Genomic DNA, 24,374 nt, shown 5'->3' with positions numbered 1-24,374 from the left:
TCAATAGCTAACTTAGATATAATAAAAAAATACATATATAATATATACAATTATAATTATGTATGTTTTCGATCCTCATATTATTATTTACTATTAATTAAGTTTTAAACTTCGCCTTTAAACTTAGCGATAGCTACTTCCTATCCAAAGAATCGGAAAGTAAATAGCAACAGCTCTACACAATTATTACACAACCCAATGCCATTGTCAAGTGTCGTAAATTTGTTTTAGATTTACAAAAACATACTTTACAAAAACACTTAATCACTAACGTCCTTGTATCAATTTTGAGGTGTTGAAAATAGAAGAAAAGAAGAAATGAAACAGCATATTTAAAGTAGTACATTAAAAACCGTAATTTTTATTTTCGAGAAATGCAACGTGCATTTGAATCGAAATTTTATTCAGTAGTGGTAAAATTAGATTCTAAAGAATATTTTTTTTAGGCTAACGAAATAAACTCAATAATGATAATATTATTTTCGTTTTACAATGTTAACTACATTACATCTTTGGAATTTTCTTCAGAGTCTTCGCAGTACATTTTATTCAATTTGATAATATCGCTCTCTGACAAACCGTCTCTTTGCCCTATTGTCACGTTCTCCTGTAAAAAAATTTGAAAGCTAGCAATTAGCAAACCATTAACCTATAGAATTCAACCGTGACACGATGAGTTTGATTTCCATATCTCATTCGTGTTATTAATTCAATATTATGTACGAAATGATGAAAGTGTCACTGAGTCACCATCAGGTACATAAAAATACTTGTATACAGTAGTTAGTACGTATAATATGTTCTTGCTCAGACGATTGTTTGATGAATTAATAGCTGAACAAATTTAGTGAACCTAAACATAAAGCTTTGGACAAACAGGCGTGTAGGGTATAGGACCCAAGAATTTGAGTCAGTACCTCACTATAAAATATTAACACATATTTTTATATGTAGGTAAGCAAAAAGACCTTTTACACCTGCCAGCTACTACCTGGACAGTAATTAGTTAATATGGTCCAGAAATTAACACGGGTGTATACATATTATAATTAATTAATCCAAATGTGTGTACCTGTAAGGGGATAATTGTTTTATTTCCATTTTTGCTAAACGCTGTCTCCGGATAATGCATAACGCTGCCGTAATCATAGGGCACTCCGAAATCCGTCACGGTGTCATTGTTGTATTTAGCAAAATTGTGTTCAGTACCTAAACAAAACGTACAAACAAATAAGGAAACAGTATTCTAAAATCACGTAATTTTAATAAACAATTGTATAAACTATGAAATTATACCAGCTCGTATATTTTCCCAAACAATTTTCACGTAATCATCACGATCATAAGTGCTTTGCATGTGATAAAAGCCGATTGTATGAAGCATCTCATGTACAACCGTCCCATGTCTGAAGCAGCCTTTAGCTAAGTTCAACACTTGATTTACTTCGCCATCCTCGTCGTCGACACTTAATCCAACATTTGAAAAACAACCGTTTGCGGAACCCTAATGAAACAACAATAATTCGTGTTAAATTGTTTTTTAAATTTATAATAAAGAAATAATTGCATTGCTAAATTAGAATTATAAGTAATTAGTCATTGCAAATTGGTTCTAACTATGACCAGGCAAATACAAAATAAACTGAAATCCAAAAACAAATTCTAGGATCGTGGTTTACTTATATTTTCTTTTTAATGGCTATTGTCGGGATGTGTTTTTTGTTTAGCAACCAATGCGTTTCTACTATATATAGCACTAAGCCCCATGATCGCAGAGTACCAATATTCCATAACACATAGTAGGCACTCTAAAGTACTTGTGTTCCCTTAACTGATTGTTCAACACTTCATTTTAAGTGTGTTACTCAGTTACTAACGTTTAAGTAGAGACATTGAACAATCTGTCTAAATTATGTTTTTGTACAAAAAAGCACACGGAGATAAAAATCAAATTTACGAAGAACTAAATTAATTAATATAGTCTTCTTGTCAACGTACTTATACATTGATTTACGCCGACCGTACATTCTTGTTACAATTTTAATGGCAGAAACTTAATTCTTTACCCCTAAAGGGAATTAACGCAGTACAGTATCGACTAAAGTTATTAGACAAAAAGATACGTTAGAAAAACAAATTCGTCCTGCCCATTCCCATACACTTTCAATTAACCGTAACTATGGTTACGTGATTTACTACTCAAAGTTTACTCTAGCGTAATGTTAACGCTGCCGTTTTTTAGTTCTAAATACGCTCACGTGGCGCTGTTTAAATTTCTATAACGAAACCTTTACTTACGTTAAAGAAATGCATAAATTCGTGCTGGGGATAGTAGACCAAACGATCAGCGAGCGAGCGTACTGCTAATTCCTAATGTACGTTCTAATTTAACAACTCTATTCATAGAATTCCAAAGTATGAAACCGGCAAGTAATTTTCGTGTAAGTAGATTCAGGGAGCGAAAGCTACTTTTACAATGTTATAGCAGCCCAAAATTGTAATATCGAGTTATAAGACCAGAACTATTTTAATATCATTTACCTGTATAACAACTGCATGTTCATCATGTTCCCTTTTTACAAATTTAAGGCAAGATTTGTTTGCAATATCCGCCATTCCAGTCTCAATTATCTTCACTTGATCCTCATCTGTTATATGTTACAAAATGTTAAAAAAACGTAAGCAAATAAAAACAAACATTTGCCTAGAATGTTTTCAACTCAGGTTTACTCAGATGTTTTCTTTCCATTTCCAATATTTGAAAGGTATTGCATTTTCATACAAATTGATACTTGAATGTGTATTTAGGTGATACATTTTGGACTCTACGCTAGCTAGACGCCTCTAGTATAGGTAATGAGCAACATAATCAGATATTCACAGAATGAAGCGGCAAGTTAATGTTTCTAAATGACAAAATCAATTAGAGAAATTTAGTTCATGACGTTCTACAGTAATCTGAGTTTCTTATATAGAATGGTACATCGTTTATGATCCTTAGATCTAAAATTAGCTTTTCACAATAAAAGAAAATTACATAAGAATAAATATGTAGATAATATGGATTTTTTGTGACTTAACAATTAAAACTAAAATCTATCTTTATAAAAAAAAATAACTTCTCTATAATAATAATAATATCAGCCCTGTATTATACTGAGTATAATACAGGGCATGCCATGCCCAATGCTGAGTACGGGCCTCCTCTACTACTGACAGGGATAAGGCCTTAGTCCACCACGCTGACCTAGTGCGGATTGGTATACTTCACAAACTCTCAAAATTTCTATAGAGAAATTCTCAGGTATGAATTCCTCACGGTGTTTTCCTTCACTTTTCTGTCTTAATAAGTATCAGGTATTTTATATCAAAATAACAGAAAATCCTAAATTAAATATGCGTTTATGCAAAGTGGAAGAGACGGGTCACTGGATCAGTTTTGTGCCTTTCATAACGCATTTAGGTATTTAGGGACAGGTTGCCGATTATTCAGAAAAAGCAAGGTTTCAGCAGATCTTCCAAAAAAAAGCCCAAAAAAATTACGAGTATACGTTACCCATACAAATAAAAACTAATAACCAAAATCATCCTCTTCAATGTGATAAACGACTGTACGGTTAGGCCACCGCTTCGCGCCTCCCTTCAATCCATTGCGCCCTTCCATAGCGGCCGTGACAGCAAGCTTTTGTTCCTTAGTGAGAATCATATCACCTTCGAAGAATTCTCCAAATTCACCTGCACAGAAAGGTTAAAGGTACGTACAATTTTTATAGTTGCAATCTCATATACCTATAGAAACAGCTTCATATAAAAATTTTTATTCTTTAAAACAATGTTTCTACATTATTATTTATCTTAATTTTATATACAGCACAGGATTGCCTAGCTGTATAAGGAATCCCAATTAGTTTGCCGGACACGGGCGCACTTTCTATGGCGCATAACGGTAAGGATGACACAAACAGGAAAATAATCAACTGTCTAGACATTGATTCACAATTAATAGTGTTATAAAGTTAAATAAATTTAACTTACCAAGATTTGTATCGGAAAATAAATGTATGAGATTCTTTGGCATCGTCGGCGCAGCGTTAACTGATACAACTAAAACGGTTAGTAGAATAACATACTGCATCTTGGATGTGTTGCTACGCGGCTTCGCGGTTAAACTTAACTTGAAGCTACTAGTGAATTGCGCTCGATAAACTTATGCGCGCCTATTTAAATACCATCGGTGAGCAGATACCTAACAGCGGGATATAATCTATCACCTAATTAGATATACGTTTATCACCTGTGCTTACGAAATTAAGTAGTTTTTTATTTCGCCACTCGAGTTATCTCCGAAGGACCCCCGCCGCGCTTCTCTTCAGGACACCACTACACTCGCTGCGGTTATCTGTGTTGTGAGTACTCACAAGTTAATGACACGTACTCCTACATAACTCTTAAAGGAGGCTTAATCGCAGTAACGTTATGTTACTTTGGTAATAATTTATTGACAAATACTTGACTAGAAATATTTTGATAAATTGATATATATTTACTTTTCGATTGTTGTAATAAAATTCATTAACTGTTCAACTTTTGAATTTGGGGAAAATTTAGATATAATCTATTTATATTTAATTGCCCACTGTACATAGGAGAGGAATAGAATTTTAGAAAAACGAACTGCCGTTGTAAATAACGTGCTATATTTATTTTACAAAATATAATTACATAAAACCTGACACACAAAATTTAAGACTGTACACACATGCAATCCAAAATTCATGGGGTGTTTATTTATAACTCATTAATAATAATAATAGTAATTTACAATAAAATGTAGATATTAGATAATTATAATAATAAAAAAACTTTACTTAAAGTAAGAATTAAAACAATATAAAACATAAAACAATTTATATAAGTATAAACGATAAAATAATCAATTCATTTCATACATTATGGCATTTTATTAACATAATACTGAACTCGCTAATACAACAAATATATGTACCTACGCCGTTCACTTGGATTTTGCATTATTTGAGTGAGCCTGCACCAATGACTGCTCCGTCCATATTATAATACTAAAACGACCTGGACGCCCTCCATATTAATTTATAATAATAACCAAATAAAATTATGTTGAACATAATATACCATAAGCTGACGCCTATATCCCTAAGTAGTTGACAGTTCTAAAGGCCTTTATACACGACGTTTATTAACCCGTCATGACTTGTCAAAATTTTATTTTCAAATATGTACAGGTAGCTGAATGTTTGCCGCCAAACATTGACAGCTACACGTGTGACGGAAAAATAACCTTATTATGTAGTATATAAGGTTATAATCCCGTGACACACGCAAATGTCATGTAGCTGTCTTGGCTCGCCGGCGAGCCACGAGAGACCAAGAGTTAAATGAGCTGGTGAAGCGCGTTTTTGATGAGCGCGTCGTTTTCGCGTCACCAGCGTGTATTAGCAGTTGTAGTTTATATCGATACAAACGCAAGTGGAACGCGCTTCACACAAACGAAGCAGCGCGCGCTTACGGCGATTCTGCATCGACGTTTCTGCGCGTTTGTATCTTGTGCAAAGGTCTCAACTTGCCGCCTGTCTTGTGTTTGTTGAGCGCCGTGATACGTACAACCCACGTCGCCACCTCGTTTTATAAACGTGGTGTAAAAAGGCTCCAATAGTCACGATTTCCTGAGCTTTTTTCTATGAAATGGCAGGGACAAGCCTATCTTCCGACGGGGGCAGAGTCCAGTACCGGTCACCACGGGCGCTTTTCATACCCCACCAACGTCGACTGTCCAACTTAGGTATCGAACTCGGTGCCTCGCCAATCTCAGAGCTTAACCATGATGCCACTGGATCTACGGACCAGTAATTGCATTCAAAAAAAAATTACAGTTTCGTAAATGTTTGATCAGAATTAAATTGAATTTCGTTCAAACCACTAAAATATTGTCATCAGCGCAGACATCACTAATAGAAGCACGCTATCCGCAACCATAAAGCGATCCGTGCATGTGTCAATCGTGCCGATATAAATGAGCCGCATCGAAACACTCAGCTACAATAACAAGCACTCAGCTATAATAATATGATGTACTTAAGCTAATAATATTCTGCACGCTCATATTCAATCCTTTGAGGCAAACTTGTATTCATTTAAAATCTCATAATAATGTATGCAATAAATATAAACTTTGTGACAAATAATTGTGTATAATATACAACAGGCGATGTCCACTAAATATGTAAGACCTGTCCAGATAAACCACTGAACATACGAAAAATAATTACTAGTGTAAACATCAATTTATTTTGAATACATAATAACTATTAATTTAGGCAGTCTTTAAAATATTTTTGTTAATAATTCTATAAAACCGTTACACAATTTCCTCATACACTAAATAAATAAAACCAAATACTACCCAGACAAAAATGGTAACATACCCTACAACTTAACTTACAATCAAAAATACACATACAAAATACAATATCAGCACATTATATTTCCAGTAAAGCATTGTAAAACACTCTAAACATTGGTCTAGTTGATTTATTGCGGAGGACGTGCGTCCCGATTCAATGAACGTGAACAAACTACCAGATCAATACAATAACATTGTTAAGCCCACTGACCATATAACATATTATACATAGTATTGCTTGCGTACTAGGATTTCATTTATTTCAAACTATGTAGTTAAAATCACACGTGACTTACATTATTGTATATTGATGTATGACGCATGTAATAATATATGTTTGCTATAACAATGACTAAATAGTGAAACACAGTTAATGTAATACCAGCCTTAGCAAGATAAAATGGGGTTTAATTACGCTTATTGCTAACATTGTCTAATATAATTTTCCTACGCATACAGGACGTCAAAAGACTGAGTAGTAACCGGCACGCTACATGAGTAGTATCACAAATGTACAGCAACTCTACAAACAATCGAAAAGTTATTGCTATTTCACTGAAGACTTCATCTTCTTAAGGCAAATCAAATGTTGATTACACTATGTACTTGTCCTAAAGTTATTTTGTGATTATCATTGACATCAATCTGCTTGTAAATCGAGTGAACTTTATTTACCTACTCAGGACTCGCACTTCGCTAGTCCATATTATGTAAACCTTACACATTATATTAGAATTATGCAAAAAGTGAAGAATACTATAAACAAGTACAGATCCCAAAAGTACGTATGTAATAAGTATATCGCTTGCTTCCTTGCAGGCAGCAACATATAGGAAAAATATAATTTTTGAATATCAAAAATAAAATGCTTTTTGACAATGTCTTGAAGAGCATGATGTATATTGGCGTCAACTGTATTTATTCAACACAATAAGGCCATTGCGTAAGTTGGTGCAAATTTTGGCGCAAAAACACACTTAACTATCACAAAATTGTAAAGACCAACTTCGTAATTATTTAACTTATGAGACTTGTTCCTAAAATCACACTGAGAATTAATTATATTATACAGGTGTAACAACGTGAGCAATCGACTGAACTCAACTGATAGAAATCAACAATATCTATAGTTTAATTCGCATGTTAATAGGGATATTATACATAAGAAAGTTCTATAATGGCTTACTCCCACTGGTGCCGATAATGTCACACTCCATATAATATGTAGAACATTTGAAAAAGCAAAAAATCTAATTGACCGCAATTCTTGACAATACATTGGGTCATAGATTTGTAATGTTACATTCGGAATTTTAACAATTCAGTAACATTACTTTGGAAACAACGTAGCAAAATTTCTGACTAACCAATAAGCTTGTCACATTTTTTTTGCTATAGAATGTGTTTTAGTTAAAATTAATGCATGTTATATCAATTATAAATCAACTGTGACTCTCAAAATACTGCGCGGCGCCACTTTGCTTTCATATTTTTTTTATTAGGCAAGCTATATATAGACACCACTAGATGTAATATTAAAAGTTATTTGCTGAACATTTTAAACGTACACCACCACGTTTATCTTAATCTGAAATCGGGTACTTAGCAACTTTGTACCATTAAATTGTCTCGTAATTCATACAACAGGCATGCAGTAGCAGTATCGGTACGTAAATACCTACTCACACACTTCCAACCGGAAATGGGACTTTTCCAACACTATTATGTTAACATTTGGCACACACTTCATGTGATATGTATCAGTCGTTCTATGTTATATGGTTCTCAACAGCACTAAGTGCCAATTACAGTACAAAAATATTGTTCGATTATAAACGTTACTTTATAGAATTATAATCTCACTAAAGATTCGGAAGCCCCGCGATAACTATATTGGGCCAATGTAATTCTAATTCAATGTAGATAACTTACTTTGAAAATGATGGAAGCGTCCCATTTCTCTTAGATAAGCGACATGCCTGCAAAAATTTTGTCACTATATGTAGTCGAAAATTGTCTTTAAAACGAATGAAAACACTTGAACCTCTTAATAAAATGCTAATTCACTAAAATCGAACAATAGTGGAACTACTAATACTACAATTTTAATAGTTTCCCCTAATTCGATGTATGGATAAGTTAAATTTCAAAGCTGGCTTACATAATGTAATACAGTGACATCAATAGCAACTACAACAATGAGAAGAATCAAGGACATTATCTCCTAACACTCGAGGCGTCGCTCGTTTGTAAGTAACGCTACGCAAGTCACATGCTGATATGTAAAAGATGACAGTAACTCGATTCAAATACTGATAGATAATATTTGGCTAGTATATTTTGTTAATATTTTTTGCACACGAAAAGCTTTGAAGTCGTAAGCGAGCACTTGCTGTACCATCGACCCGCCCACGTGTCGCATTCGCCCCCGGACGATCACAGTCGATACCGCACAATCATGAGTAAATACATTAATATTAATTAGGCCATTTTAGGACAGATAATCACAATATTTCTAACTAACAAATCCTCGATGTACGTCGTCACTCACTTTTCAATCGCTCATACATTTTTATCTCTCCTTTTCTTTGGATTAAAATTTACCTGCAACAAAAACAAGTTGTTTTTATATATACAATTTTTTTTACAAGGTGACAGATCTCACATTTTGTCGGCCAGGATAGATAGATACCATCATAATCTCTAGTTCTTCCGCCACGTAACATTACAAATAATGTTGCAAAACGATTTGAAGTACACTGGCCAGTTTGATTGGCCTTTTGTGACTTAATATCTGGGTGATGAGAGGAGTACATTGCCATGCAATGCTTAGTAATTTTAGCCTTTGTAGTGTCACTAATAGTAATGGTCAGTCTTGTCACTTAAAGTTAGACGAGCGACTTGCTCGTCACTTTATTATTTGAAATACATACAAAGTAGAATTATGAAATGGGTCAATACGGATTACCTTTACCACTGTTACAAGACTATTTTTTGAGAAATCTTCATAATATTTTAATTTAATATTAAAAATATTCACAGATTTTGAAACAATATATGGTCAGCAAGAACGCAATAATAAAAATTATGTACAGTTTCCTAAGAAAGTTTTCTTGTAGTTACAGTAGTTAAGGTAGTTGTCGTATTGCCTTAACTAAAAATCTACCCTGTGTATCTGAATAACAAATTCAAAACATATGTCGCTAGGTTAAACGCTATGGCCGCCTATAAACAACAGCAGTACTACACAACAAAGCTACAAGATTATATAAAATAATGTAGATGTGTAACTGACTTTGGATGTGTGTGCCTAAGCAGCAGTCTGTGCGGGCGGCGCGGGCGCGGGCGCGGCGGCGGGCGGCGGCGCGGGCGCGGCGCGGGCGCGTCTTCGCTCGCGCGGCTTGATGGTCTCCGACACCTGCCACATCGCCTCTTCGCTCAGCACGTCGTCGAAGTCGTTGAACATCGCCTGGATGCGCTCGTTTTTTCTTGAACTTGTATTGCCTGCTGTCAGATGGAAAACTCTTATTACCACTACATTCAACACTAAACAATAAATGTAATAAAAAAATTACATAGTGTCGGAAGTAATAGTTCTTAAGTGATAAAACCAAATTGAGCAGACAATTCAGATGCCCTAGTTGACAAAAAAGCTTGTGAAATTGTTCATTTCACCAAACACTTAATTATTCTAAATTAGAATAATTTGTCTTAGTATAAGTCAGACCAAGAAATGATTCAGTATTCTATTCACCAAATTAAAATTTAAACGTAAACGAAATCAACACGCACTCTTTGTGGAACCTCTTCATATTCTCCATGATGTGGTACTGCTGCCACCTCTTGGTGAAGTTAATACTTCCATCCCGGCAACAGGTCTGGGTTGCCGATGTGGACGAAAGTCAGATCTTGTAGGACTAGACCACTGCAAGTACAAATATTAGTTTTTATTACTGCAATACAAATATAACGAGCAAATTATATTACAGTACAAATTATTCCTTGAATTGAAACTGATACTTCATTTTGAAACTTTAAAATTTGTTAAAATTTTTATTTTTAAAAAAATAAATAACAACAGCATAATCTATACTATTATATAAAGCTGAAGAGTTAGCTATATATTATCACGCTATGACCAATAGGAGCGGAGCAGTAATGGCTATCTCAGGAACTATCAGTTCAAACTGAAAAATTCTTTTTGTGTTGGATAGCTCTTTGTTTCTGGAGTGCTATAGGCTATATATCATCACGCTATGACCAATAGGAGCGGAGCAGTAATGGCTATCTCAGGAACTATCAGTTCAAACTGAAAAAATATTTTTGTGTTGGATAGAACCACCGCTGGTTTTCGATCACTAAAGCCACTAAAGGTCTTATATTGTTCATTCATACGTAGCCATCTCAAGTACGCATCTCAAGTCTGGAATCCTCAATATGATACATACATAAAGAGGTTAGAAAGAATTCAAAGGAAATTCTTAACATATCTTGATTTTAAAGCACGTCAATCGACGCCTGGATATTATGCTCGCTGTCAAAAGTATCACTTCTTACCACTAGAAATTAGACGCCTAATTAATGATATTTGCTTACTCATGAAGATAGCTAATGGCACTATTGATTGCCCTGATTTACTTGCAAGAATATCTCTTCGTACAAATCTCTTAGGCCTCAGACAAAGAGGGATGTTAAGTGTGTTGTTTGCTAAAACAAATTATAGGAGAAATTCATTTTGCTTCGTAGTATGAACAACTTTAATAGTCTGCCTCTGAACCTAAACATCGATCTATTTTGCACCAGCACGACAACTGTAAAACGATTGTTATCACAGCAATTCTTTACTAATAATTAATTGAATACTTTATAAAATACTTAAGGACACAATGGCTTAAATTTTAATGTAATGCCGTGTAAAAGTCCTTCCTAATTTCGATTATACATGTAAGGCGCTTATTTAAGTTATCTATAGGTGGAGGCTTATTGTCAGCAATTTGTTAGAATATATTGTTGTATAATTGTAAATTAGCCTGTAAGCCTTCCTAAAATGAAATAAATAAAATAAAATAAAATAAAATAAATAGCTCTTTGTTCCTGTAGTGCTATAGGCTATAATATCATCACGCTATGACCAATAGGAGCGGAGCAGTAATGAAACATGTTGCAAAAACGGGGAAAATTTAGTAGTTTTGAGAGCTTCCGTTGCGTAAACTGTTAAAGTTATGCAACAATGATGTATGACGGGATTGTTCCTCTTGAAAAGTTCTACAAAAATATATTATAAAACAAAGTCCCCCGCTGCATCTGTCTGCCTGGACGTGTTAAATTCAAAAACTACCCAACATATTAGGATGAAAATTGGTATGGAGACAGGTTGAGACCCCGGGAAGAACATAGGCTCCCGGGAAAATATATAGCGTGACTTTTATAACGGAAAACTTTAGCCCGAAAAACTTTATAACGCGGGCGGAGCCGCGGGCAAAAGCTAGTATAATAATATAATCATTGAAGCTTACATGTAAGGTATGCAAGGTGGTTGCGTTTCGGCGAGCGCAAGCCTGTAGGTCCTGAAGGAGGAGGAGGAGTCGATAATGGTGCAGTAGTCGTGCAGCGTGTCGACGATGGATCGCGGCCATCCGAGGCGGCGCACGGGCGGCGAGTCCAGCGCAGACACCAGCGCCAAGTACGAGTTGAAGTTGTTCATCTTTCGCAGGGCTTTCATCACTTTTAGGAATTTGCTTGCGTATTTCTCACGTTCACGAGCCTCCTCCTGTAAATGAACTACAATATTACAAAAAAATCCTGTGTTAACTCTAAGTACCACATTAGTTATAGTATACCTCGTTACAGACACGGAATATAAATAATTTCGCATTTTTTTTTTATTTCGTCCTGATTATTTTCCCTGCATTCCACTACAATAGTGGATGTAAAAATGCCTCCTATGATATCATGAAACTAAAACGTTGATAAATGTAGCCTTGTTAAATACGGTCGTAATTTATACACAAAAAAACAATATCTGAATTAATACCTGTTCCAAAATCCTGGAACGAGCCCAATAGCTCATTTTGTTGAAGTGCTCGGTGAATCGAGTGAGGTTCGGCGAGCTCTCTTCAGACTGGTCTCTCGGCCACGAGAGCACCTCGGCGGTGGTGATGCGGATAAACAGCGCCGCGTCGAGTAACGTCATCTGTTCCGCAAGCTCCGTCGCCTTAAAGTCGAGAAGCGTGTCGCGACGCAGGGATACTGACCCGTAGCACGGCGTCTCATATTCGTATCTATTGTTGGTCTAAAATTACAAATATTCTGTTAATATTGGAACTATGGTAAGTCACATCTCAACCAAGTTGTCCAATGATTTAATTTTTAGTCCATTGAAATGTTAGCATAATACTTACTTGTTGGAAATGCAACTGTTTTTGTTTATCGACTAGAATCTGTCTCAGGGCTTTGGCTATGGCCAATTCCTCAATGTCAACCAACCAGTATATGAACTCCATTATCTCTTTCATAAGGGTAACATCCAAATCTGCCAATCTGTAATAAAAAAAATGCAACTTCACTTTTTTGTTTTTTTCTACAACCTATACAAAAAAGCGTACCGTTTACATTTTTATTTAGACGTGTAGCAATATTGACGGCACAGTGGAATATAGGGTACATAGTACAGTACGTACGTGAGGTCGGCGACGACGCGCGTGAGCAGCGCGAGCGTGGAGCGCAGCGGCTGGTGGCGCGCGCTGTGGTGCCGCGCGCGCCGCACCAGCCGCGCCACCAGCGCGCTCCGGCGGCACCCACGTGCGGTACGTCGCCAGGAACGCCTCCTGGTACGCGAAGTCTGCGCACAACACACCGTCAGCACACGCCACACACACCTACTACTACTGAACGACTCTTTCCGGATGCCAATTACCGACCCATGGTAAGAATAAACCAATCAAAAGTCATTTATTAGCATGTCAAACAAACTTTATTCTGATTGGTTCAGTTTTGCTATCAATCCAAAGGTCCACGTTAGGATCGTGTATTCAATTTCGCCGTATGCGATAACATACTTATATAACACATTAGTGGACCCCAATATAATACTTTTGTTAAACTGATTTATTTTGTCCCACACTATATTATTTAACATAAAAAATTTAATAAATCAATAGTATTTTTATTTTCATAATTTGAATACTAACACGAAGACAAGACTAACTAATGGCGTTTAGGCCATATCTGTTTTCAATAATACTTTTGAAACGCACTTGCATAGGGACAACACATCTATAAATCATAATCCCGAAGTCAAGTGACTATGAGACTGATTTTGTATGTAGTGGCCTCGGAATAAGTCGTTCTAATCGTTTTTAAGTAAGCTAAACTAAAGCTGGTGACATATTTTTGTAGGTAAAAAAATATTGCATATCCCATACGAGAGTAATGTAACTGATAGCCCACAAAGGTTACGTCACCTGTCATGCTGTGCTGAAGCTCAAAAGACGCTGTGCGAAAATTGTAGTTTATAATGCGAAGTCGAAATTTAAATACCAACTATATCAGCGAATATATTTTATTAACGCACGCATGCAACATTACTTAGTTACGACTTAGAATAAATTCAAAATAATTCGTAATATCAACAATCTTTGTATTACGAGGCCAGAAAGCTGCGACTACTTCTAGACTATGTACTCTAAATGATGAAATTTCGATTGCACACCGTAACGTGTTTGTGAATCAAGCGTTAGTTTTTTTCGGGTTCAATTATAATCTATTTTCTGCTTTCGTGCACTTAAGGATTTTGGCATGTGCAATTTAATAAGAAAAATAGCATCATACATATTTGACAAGCAACATCAGCATAGCTAATATTATATTAGTAAATAGAAAACCAGCGAGTTTGTTTCAGCCCCGATTCATAGAATGAGTCAACCACTTACACTCGTCCGTCTCTGTAAAGTGAAAGCATGACAGTTCAGAGGTTAGGCCGTTAGAAGCATATGATCAAGAAGTTTACAAAGATTTAACCGGCTTATTAAATGATTCCATTAACTTGCCTATATGTATAGCTTCAGGATAATTATCATTTTGTAAATAAGCTACCCTCACATTAAATATTTATTCTTTATGCTAGCAACTATTTCATTGCTTTAGATAATTTAAAATTAATTAAAGAATAATTAAAAAAGAATTGATTTCAATATAATAATAATGAAACCGATTTCATATCGGTGTTTGAACCGAGTTGGAAGAAGTAAGCAATGTACGAATGTATGGAAATCACAGAGCTACCCAAATGCATTCATGCCTGTACCCTGATTTTAAATATGGATGTGATTATTAGGGTTTCATTCAAGGACAATGCAATGTTCGCATGTGAGACGCGGTGCGCACCTTTGGTATGCCTTAGTGGCGAGGCACGATGAGCGCGTCGGGGTGTCCGCCGCGCACCTCGGGCCCGTCCTTGCTCGGCGCCTTCAGCACCAGCCACGAGCTGATGTCGGTCTGCAGGATGATGTCCTCCGAGTCGCCGCCGCCGGTCGAGGGGCTCGCTGAATTTTCGTTGTTCACCGGAGCTGGCTCTGTACTTTCTTCACTTCGCTGTGAAATCATTCAGTTATTCGAGTTAATGTATATTTGTCCGCAGGTTCAAATCCCAAGTTCACACACCTCTGACTTTTCTAAATCATGTGTGTATTCTTTGTGAATTTATCGTTCGCTTTAACGGTGATGGAAAACATCGTGAGGAAACCTGCACATCTGAGAAGTTCTCTATAGGAATTTCGAAGGTGTATGAAGTCTACCAATTCGCGCGAGGCCAGCGTGGTGGACTAAGGCCTTATCACTAATTATCAAATAGGAATCTTGAATCTAATCGCGCACCGCGTTCGCAAATTGTACATGATGACAACCAAGTTTATTTGATCACTTAAAAAATACAATTAATGTCTAAATCAGCAATGCATAAAAATATATCGTAACAACTATCATACCTGTGAGGGTACAGGCGACGGAGTGGGCTGTTGAACGAGCATCTCCAGCTCGTCCTCCAGCGGGAACTTGCCCGGAACTGTCGTGCTCACAAACGAGTCATCAGAGTTCTGGAAATACAACAATTATTTCACTTGTAAAATATTCATACATCATAATTTTATATTTATTTTAGAAAAATAATTATTAAACATTATTATCCATTTTTTCAAAGTTATAAGTAATATTACATTCACTTACGATGTTATTCAATAGAGTTTCATCGGCAGAGCTGTTGTGAGAAGAGGGTCGCGGTGACGGCGGGGGCAGCAATTCGTTGCTCGAATGTATCTGAACCTACAAGTAAATAATTTTATGGTTATGGGGACATCCTCTCGTTAATTATGTTATTTACCTCATAATGTTTAGAATAATTCTTAATGTTTAAAAGAATTTGTCTATCACTATTTCAGGATTATACACCTTAGCCGGGTGCATAAGGACTTCAAAGTGATGTTTACTTATTGAGTAATTTTTTGGCACGACATGCCATTCTTGAAAGGAGATAAAAAGTTTGACAGGCAATACTCGCCTGATCTCAGCAATAATCTTATAAGTCGTCAGTCGTAGTGGGAATTAGCTTGTGCTATAATTGCATGTGGGTTTTAGTTCACCTCTGCGCCTAAGCCGTATGATGCAATAATAACCTAACGAATATTTTTAGTAATAATTGCATACGATTGTTGCTAGCAATAACTGTTCCGCCTAAATGAAGCTTGATATTTGAATATGTTAACCTGTTTGTTCTTATTCATTTTGGGCGGCAGCGCGGGCGGCTCCGGCGGCAGCGGGCTCGTGCCGCTCGACGTCGTTAAACTGACACTGTCATCGGATCCACTGGAAAAAAACAAATTTATAGCCCGTATTCGGGATTGTCGTTTTGTAATTACGTTTCGCTTTCTACCACATAGACCGATTAAACATTTTTCTAGTACCTACCGGATTTATGTTTACTGTCACTATTAAGAAAAAAACAAAAATGTTTTCCAACTCAAACAGTCGACTATGTACACTCAGTTACAAAAGTAGTTAAACAAATTCAAAATTGCAAATCGCCTTTTAACTTTTGTCTCCATATAAACAATCGTATTTTCTTCACTAAAATAAACTTTATAGGATGTTACTTTATTTTAGATAAAGACAAAAGAATAGTTAGGTTGAAGTTAATGTGTAAATACGTTTTAAAGTTTTGAATTTGTTCAGCTGCTTTTGTGGCTGACTGTACATAGTGAGTAGTAGTAGAAAATACGTTCATAAAGAGCGACACACTTTGAGCAGTTCTAATGGCTAAAACATCTTGCAAGCATTTATCAGACTTTTTACAACAATATTTTAGGTGTAGTAGATGAAAAGTATAATGTATACCTGAGCGGTGGATTTCCAAAGTGCTGAACAGTAAACGACTGAGCAATCGAACGCTGTACTTGCTGATGACGCTGCATGCTGATTATCCCCGTGCTGGTTTGCTGGGCACTGTAATAGTCAACGCTTTCGTTATTATAAATTGTCTTATTTCACAATTTATTTATTCTTATTACAAAATTTGAATCACGATGTTTAGCCATGGTTACAAATATTTGGGACTAGAAAGTGAAACAGTAACTGACACATTAAATATTACAATTTGACTATGCCTCACATTACAAACTGTTTACAAATTTTCTTTTACTAGTACTACAAAACACAAATGACACATTACCTGGCCAAATTGTAGGTATGAATGGAATGTCGGAACATGTCAGACGGCGCAGCCGCGTTGTTGGTGCTGGTGGCTGCAGTTGCCGAACATCTCCATGTACGCCATTACTGGACAAACATCTTTACGTCATCACTGATAACACAATAAACGCAACAAGGTGTAGTAAAATTCACACACTGATCTTCACAAGACAATGATCTACCGCCATGTTACAGCTAATGTGCTATACGACAACGAGCCGGTACATGAGCCTAGTATAAGCAATACTTGTGTCATGTTTGCTTCGCGGTGCCCGTAACAGCCTGATGTGCGGTGCACCTACAATGTAGTCAAACCAGGGTAAGCGGCCCTGTCCGTACTGTGTATAATTTTGTAATGTCTTGAAGAAAAAGGAATTTATCTTCTTCTGCTTAGAGCTGCACTCGCTATTGTAGTCTACTCTCTTTACATTACATTTGTAAATAAAGCTAAACAGCAAGAGTCCTACCGTCCGTACGCAAAACGACTACCTTCCAAATTCTTATACAAGGGGAACCATTATCCTGGGCCGATGACGTATGGGCAACTTGTAGTTTAAAGATTGAATAATTACTAATTAAAAATTGTGAATAAATGTTTTAGAAAACGATATATTTTAAATAGTACAATACCAAGAATTAGTAACAAGGACGTTAAAATGCAATTTATGCCTTAGATGGCGAGAAATTTATGAGAAAAAAAACTCTGCTGAATTTATTTTCTGAAAAGTCTTACATCCACACTACGTCCATATTTACATATATTACATTTCAAAGCTTAATTACCCAGGTTTGACGTTAATAAAACTAATATTTACAGCGGTGAATTCTACACACCTCACAGTTAGTGAATAATAAGATACACTAAAAGCTTGGACGGCACTCGTCCGCCTGATGCCGTCAGGGTGAAGGCCGCGGAGTCGAAGCGTTAATAACATTAATCATCCGACGTGATAACGAGCCGCGGCGCCCGCGTTACTGCTCCGCAACAGGAAGCGGCGAAGCGATACATCTCATCTGCATGTCGAAGCAAGCCGGCCGTCTTATGATTCTCAAGCTCTGTGATCTCATTTCGTTTGGGGGCAACAAGCCTGTTTAGTTGGACGTGTTACTTGTCAATATTATTATGTTTTATTAATACTGATAATAATAATCTTAGTCTTTAATAGTAATAAATAAAATATTAAATATGTGTTTTAAGTGCATTGACATCAATGAAAATAATAATGAGATCATTGAGTTTGAAAGTTACATCTAAAGTATACAAGAGTGAGTTTGAGTTTCACATAGAAGCAGTCTGCGTATGAATAATAAAATTATATTATTTATCCTTATGATCTAAAAGCCGTGGTGAGCACTATAAGCGTAATGATCGTTTCTCCAACATGTCCCAGATCTTGGAGTGAAACCTTGGATGAATAAGAATTAACAAAACACATTATCGAATCATTATATTAACATCGTTTAGATAAATAGTTTTCTATGTAAAACGTACTCTGCAATCGACGAACGAATGCACTACAATTTATATAGAAAAAATAACGTATCGAGTCAATACAAAGTTCGGTTTGCTATTTGATTGTGTACCAGATAGCGCCATAGCATGCATTGATCCACTCACCACTGTAGGCGACGCTTTGGAACACTGCCGCGCCGCACCGGCACAACAGACAAACATGCCGTTATAGCCCACATATAAACGTACCAAACAATCCCGGGAGTAGATGGGAGCATAAGATTATAATGTGCCGGTGAAAAAATTCAACATGATGAGTGTTTCTACCATATGTTTTGACGTTTAGGTCATGTGTAACACATGATAAGTATGCATGAATTGGTGTTTTTGTGGTCCTAGCAAAACACACTGGTACTGCTTTCACACATATTTAACGTTCATTAGACATGATCGAAAACTTCAAAACCAATAGTAAGCTCTCTTTATAAAATGTCGACACTGTGAATGATGTGAATGACAGCAGACACAGGGCGGCGTGACATTGAAACAATAATCGGAAACATTTCACGTGCGCGTTCCTTACAAACAGTACCATCCTTCTCAACACTTCAGAGGTAACATCACATCGATTCTTCAAACACTTGACAGTTTGCATAACAACACATAAGCATGCATGTTTCATCCATATCGTTCCACAGCATGACCAGCGTAAACGGAACCGTGAGTTGATTAGAATTTATCCCATATCTCCAAATTATACAGTACACCAACCATTGATCAATGAAAAAAATAAGTTATGTATCGCTATGAAACGTTTTTACACTGAATAAATACACTCTTTATGTTTATATATTATCTAGATTCAATTGTAATAACGATTTAGAATTATATAAGGTGTGTAAATTGAGTAAAAACGTAATCACAGTGTCTGGTGGACCCTTCATCATGGTATGAGTAGATAGATGAATGTAAGAGCGGAGTGGGTACTGACTGTGTTTCTTCTTGAGCGGCAGCGGCGGCGGGCGCGGCGGGTGGTGGTCGGCCAGCGTGTGCGGCCGCGCCTCGCGCGCCTCGCCGTGCAGCGAGCACGCCGCCCTGCACCACACGCGATACTCATTACTTACATATCATTCTATACGAAACATACCGAAAACTAATAACGAAACATAGGTAAACACACACAACACTCCGACTAATAAATATTCTAATTATATTTGCAACCAATAAAAAAGATAAATAAGTACATAGATGGAATTAAAACAATGTAAACCAAAGTAAAAGTACGTACTAAGCGTCTAAAGTATAAACTCCCATAATGGCCAAACAATGCCAACTCCACGAAAGCATGACGGCATAAAATTCGCGTGACAATTATGTCGACATAATGACTTTCATAAAAATATAAACAGCCTTCCAACTGGGTACTTCAATTTATGCAATTCATATGATTGATATGTTCATACAACCAGGACAAAGTAACACAGCAAGTGATGATAAGTCAAGGTTTGTCCAAATATTGTCGATTGATGATAGATGATTATTCCTCACCAGTCGACATAATTATGGCAGGCTGTACGAAAATATATGGGATTGAGGCAAAAGTCAATGTCGATACCTAATTTCGACGTTGGGGAAGTGTTGCTGCACGTCGGCGCGGATGTTGCGGCGCGTCTTGGCGGGCAGCTCGGGCGGAGTCTCGCTCTCGTCCGACGTGATGCTCGCCAGTCTGCACACATACAATATATTACAAACACTGACTATTTACAATATATTACAAACACTGACTAAAAGTCTTAACTTTAGACAATAGAACAATGTTCTCTAATATTAAGTTTATCTAATATACAACTAAAAATATTCTCTGTTGATATTATATGGGTTATTGAATGTTGGAATTTTTGTAGAACGTATACGGCTTCATTTTCAGACTATAAATTTTAAAATGTTTATGGGTAACAAAGTACCATCAGTCATCCGTAAATAATCATGTTGTATGTAGCACATCTGTACCACTGATCAGCTATAACACTAAGGAATCCAGGCCACGGATTCCCAAACAAATAATGATAATCTGTCTAAATAAGTGCTCAAAATGTGGTGTTACTTTTCTATAGTTATTAAATTCAGTGAACCATAACAAAATAGCTACAAACCAAATAAAAATAAAACATATGCCACTACTTGTTACATGTTATACTGTTTTAGTTTCAATAATAAATCTTTTATTTCTTTCTACTTAATGTCACTTCACCGAACCAAACTAGGACAAAATTTTTACTGTCGCCACATTTTTTTCATATAAAGCCAAATTAAATTATATTTACAATCGATTTTTATTATACTAGTATGGTACTATACTAAATTGTGATTACCATAAAACCCAAAACTCGTTCAATGTTAAAACACTCGACGTGAGATACGTTAGTGCAACATTACACAGAACGAATAATGACAAAATTTAAAATCTAAAATTAACCTTTATGTAAGTATATATCTAATAATGTACTGTACAGTGATATTACACAAAAGGACACTCACTTTGTGGAATGGTGCGTAGTTATACAGTTCATATTGGTTACATTCATGCGGCTTTCAAAGCTTTGTACTGTGCACTTCATTTCGGTCACACAGTCTGTACTGTTAAAAGTACTGCAAAAACAATAACAAAAAGCTTGTACACACATATTCAACATCAACGCAGTGCTAAACATTTTTATATTTAATTTTGATTGTAACCGCCACAAAATTAAACATGTGTTGGTAAATTAAGAGCCATAGAGACGAATTTGGTACTCTAAGCTCGAAACCTACAAAGTCGAAAAATAATTTGCATAGCGTTACGTTGAATATGTCTGTCATGAAAAACACAGAAAATAATGCAAAATGAATGAACAACAAACAATTATAACGACAAAGTAGTGAATGAATTTGTGCAATTATCAATGAATTAACACAAATGTAAAAAATAAATCGTGAATAAATACACCGAATGTACCTGTCCGTATGGCTAGAGTAGTGATGGGAAGAGAAAGACGATGTGAAACTGTGCTCAGTGGAGATCTCCGCGTGACCCACGGACACGAAGCCGGACTCATTGGAGAAACTGGAAACAAGACGTACCAAAATTAAATAAATTCCAACAGAAATATGGAGGGTAGATGCAAGAAGAACCATCTCTGTATATGAAAATGTGTCCGTCAAATTATATTTGCACCACGGTAGGAAATAGGTCAATTTTAAAGATAGCGACATAAGTTATAAGTGTAGGATATATAATTAAATTAAACAAGAAAACAAGTTTCCGCTTTACTGTGCATCATTTTTTCAAAATTATTCTACTCAGCACACTTCACCCTGTTTACTACAGCTAAATGAATGTCATACCCTCTTGCTACGCTAGAGCCATCGTGTTTATGAGTTGTAATCTGCTTCTTACTGCTGGACACTTTTTCAACTTATCTCCCATATAAGATAGTCCTCATTACCTCGACCCTACATAAACAAAGGCATTCAATATGACGAATGATGTAACACTGTAATGTGATTTAGGAATCATACAAATGATATAAGCTAGAACAACAATATGCATAAAATGATAGTATACCAACATGATGAGAAAAGCAACGACGAGACTTGGTGCTGTAATCAAAACAAGCAACGAAAATAATGTATAAAATAAAAAAAATCAACATTGTACATACTGGTGGACGTACCGATTGTGGTTCGAGTGCGGATGCATGTGCGCCGAGTTGACGTGCGACTCGTGCGACTCCACCGACGACCGCACCTCGCCCACGCTGTTACAGCTGCACAGCGCTGGAAACAAATACACATACCTTCACCAACGGACTCTCTGTATTACTCAAAATAACAGTATCCGCTTACATAACGTATAACTTAAATTTACAACCCTGAAGTTATAGGCTATGTACATTTCGTCATTCAGTTATATCATTTTTGATATTTGCTAAATCATGGCCAGCAGATCAGTAAGAGGTCGAAAAACTAACTGAAATAAACATGATTAAGTTTTTCTAGACAGGTTCAATCATATGCCAATTATTTTTGTGTATAAGTATAGTATATAAGGCATCGTTACGCACCGAGTATCTCGTTGTTGGGCTGCGTGATGAACACGTGGTCGTGCGCGCGCTCGTCGTCCGCGGACACGTTCAGCATCGAGTCCAGCGAGCCGCTGCTGTGCGACTGCAGCGACAGTCTGCCGCACATACAAACATGCACGTTACAATACTTATTAAACATAAATAAATATTGAAACACATCATATTTTATTAGGGGGTAGGTTAAGACTGCTGACAGTCCGTTTAAATATTAGCGCATTGTCCATTCATGTCCACCAACAAACAGCAATGAGCTGACACTATTATTTTCGATTTGAGGAACACCTTGTAAAACAATCATTACAGAATTCTTCGAAAATATTTGAGAGATTTTCTTCTATCTGCTTACCTCTGCGCAATATACTGCTGCACGAAAACGAACCACGAGGTATTTTAATACGTAAATAATATTTATACAATTTTACCAAGATATAAGTTTCAAATTCTATTATTGCCCTAAAAGTAAACCTAGGTATATAAAATAAATATACGTAAGTACATTAGATACGAACCTATCGATGGAGAGGCCCAGTAGGGAGGTGTCGTTGGACTTGCGTTTGGGCGGCAGTGGCGGGGCCAACTCTCGATTTTTTTTTCTATTTTCCGGGTTACAACAAATGTAACCTATCTCACTAATCATATTTTACCATATTACCGATTTACCATATTACGCTTATTTAATACTAAGAGGAGCAGAACGACTACATATAATATATATACACATAATATATCAGTTCGAAGTCTGGAGTTTGTTTCCGACATGGCGATAGGCTTGCTCTCTATTATTTCGTGCGACGGAATACACACGGCAATTAAGCAAGGCATCGGCACAAGTGGGTGCACTAGTTGAGCGCCTTTACCATATTCAGGGAAAACTGCTGGTGTTCCGGGAGACATTATTTGCGGAGGTATTAATATATTAGTATTTGTTTACATTTAGGTTTTTCCTTCCCTACGGTGAGTATGGCATAGACTATCACGGTAGTGTTAAATGCGCGAGTTTGTTCGATGACGCGGAACACGGTACGTATCACGTTTCTTGTATCCATATACATATGGATACCAATGTGTTTAGAATGATACTGTACGTCAATAAAATAATGCGTAATGCTGATCAAATATCTAGAAATACATAAATTTTATTATTTATGGTTAGGAAGATTTTGGCTCGCTATTACGCATGTTTAGGAGGAACCATATTTTTATGTCCTTACAAGAATCACACGTGAAAGATAACAAAATGGCTTTGGTCTGTAACGAGTGTGACAGTGCTGTACAGTGGTCGCGGCTGACCTGGCGGGGCGCGCGGGCTTGGGCGGCGGCGAGTCGGGCGCGTCGAGCACGGACTCGGACGAGTGCGAGGCGCGCACGCCCGCCTCGCCGCTCGCCTCGCCGCCCGTCAGCAGCGAGCGCTCCTTCGGCGTCAGCGGGATGTCTGCGACGACAATAAACCCATCATTTACTCACTTCATTATTAGTTGTTCAATGTACATGTTTACGAACGCATTTCTAGGTAAACAAAGTTCTCATTTCATTATTATTATTATTACCAGTACACACACACATCTTTTTGTAATTATTTAACACTTAAAAATATACCTTGATAGATTTAAGGGTTTTG

At 36.5% G+C, this 24,374-nt stretch overlaps 2 protein-coding genes across 2 annotated transcripts; both read right to left on the bottom strand.

Moving 5' to 3' along the window:
• Positions 1-331: 331 nt before the first annotated feature.
• LOC115441859 (zinc metalloproteinase nas-4) lies at positions 332-4,244 on the bottom strand. The gene is made up of 6 exons (XM_030166773.2): positions 4,036-4,244; positions 3,580-3,735; positions 2,542-2,648; positions 1,297-1,504; positions 1,073-1,209; positions 332-607 (listed from the first exon to the last, which is right to left on the bottom strand). Exons 1-6 carry the CDS (start codon positions 4,133-4,135, stop codon positions 500-502), a joined length of 816 nt encoding a protein of 271 aa, XP_030022633.1. The 5' UTR covers positions 4,136-4,244; the 3' UTR covers positions 332-499.
• A 434-nt stretch (positions 4,245-4,678) lies between these two features.
• On the bottom strand, positions 4,679-24,188 carry LOC119191302 (guanine nucleotide-releasing factor 2-like; the record flags this gene model as incomplete). The annotated part of the gene is given in 27 exon segments (XM_037445209.1): positions 4,679-9,043; positions 9,735-9,926; positions 9,928-9,943; positions 10,232-10,305; positions 10,307-10,364; positions 11,956-12,209; positions 12,474-12,731; positions 12,841-12,979; positions 13,120-13,223; positions 13,225-13,280; positions 14,814-14,847; positions 14,849-15,031; positions 15,424-15,531; positions 15,662-15,757; positions 16,198-16,297; positions 16,826-16,933; positions 17,160-17,227; positions 17,229-17,266; positions 18,798-18,821; positions 19,624-19,727; positions 20,248-20,358; positions 21,171-21,281; positions 21,628-21,735; positions 22,346-22,448; positions 22,736-22,851; positions 23,266-23,385; positions 24,047-24,188. Coding segments are annotated over 26 exon segments (2,810 nt in total), but the record flags the coding sequence as incomplete, so codon positions are not given.
• Positions 24,189-24,374: the final 186 nt, after the last annotated feature.

The sequence above is a fragment of the Manduca sexta genome, unplaced genomic scaffold (assembly GCF_014839805.1).
Source record: "Manduca sexta isolate Smith_Timp_Sample1 unplaced genomic scaffold, JHU_Msex_v1.0 HiC_scaffold_1329, whole genome shotgun sequence".
In the NCBI taxonomy this organism is placed as follows: Eukaryota; Metazoa; Arthropoda; class Insecta; order Lepidoptera; family Sphingidae; genus Manduca; species Manduca sexta.
The sequence above is the reverse complement of the archived record's forward strand: the minus strand, read 5'-3'. Positions and strand labels throughout refer to the sequence as shown.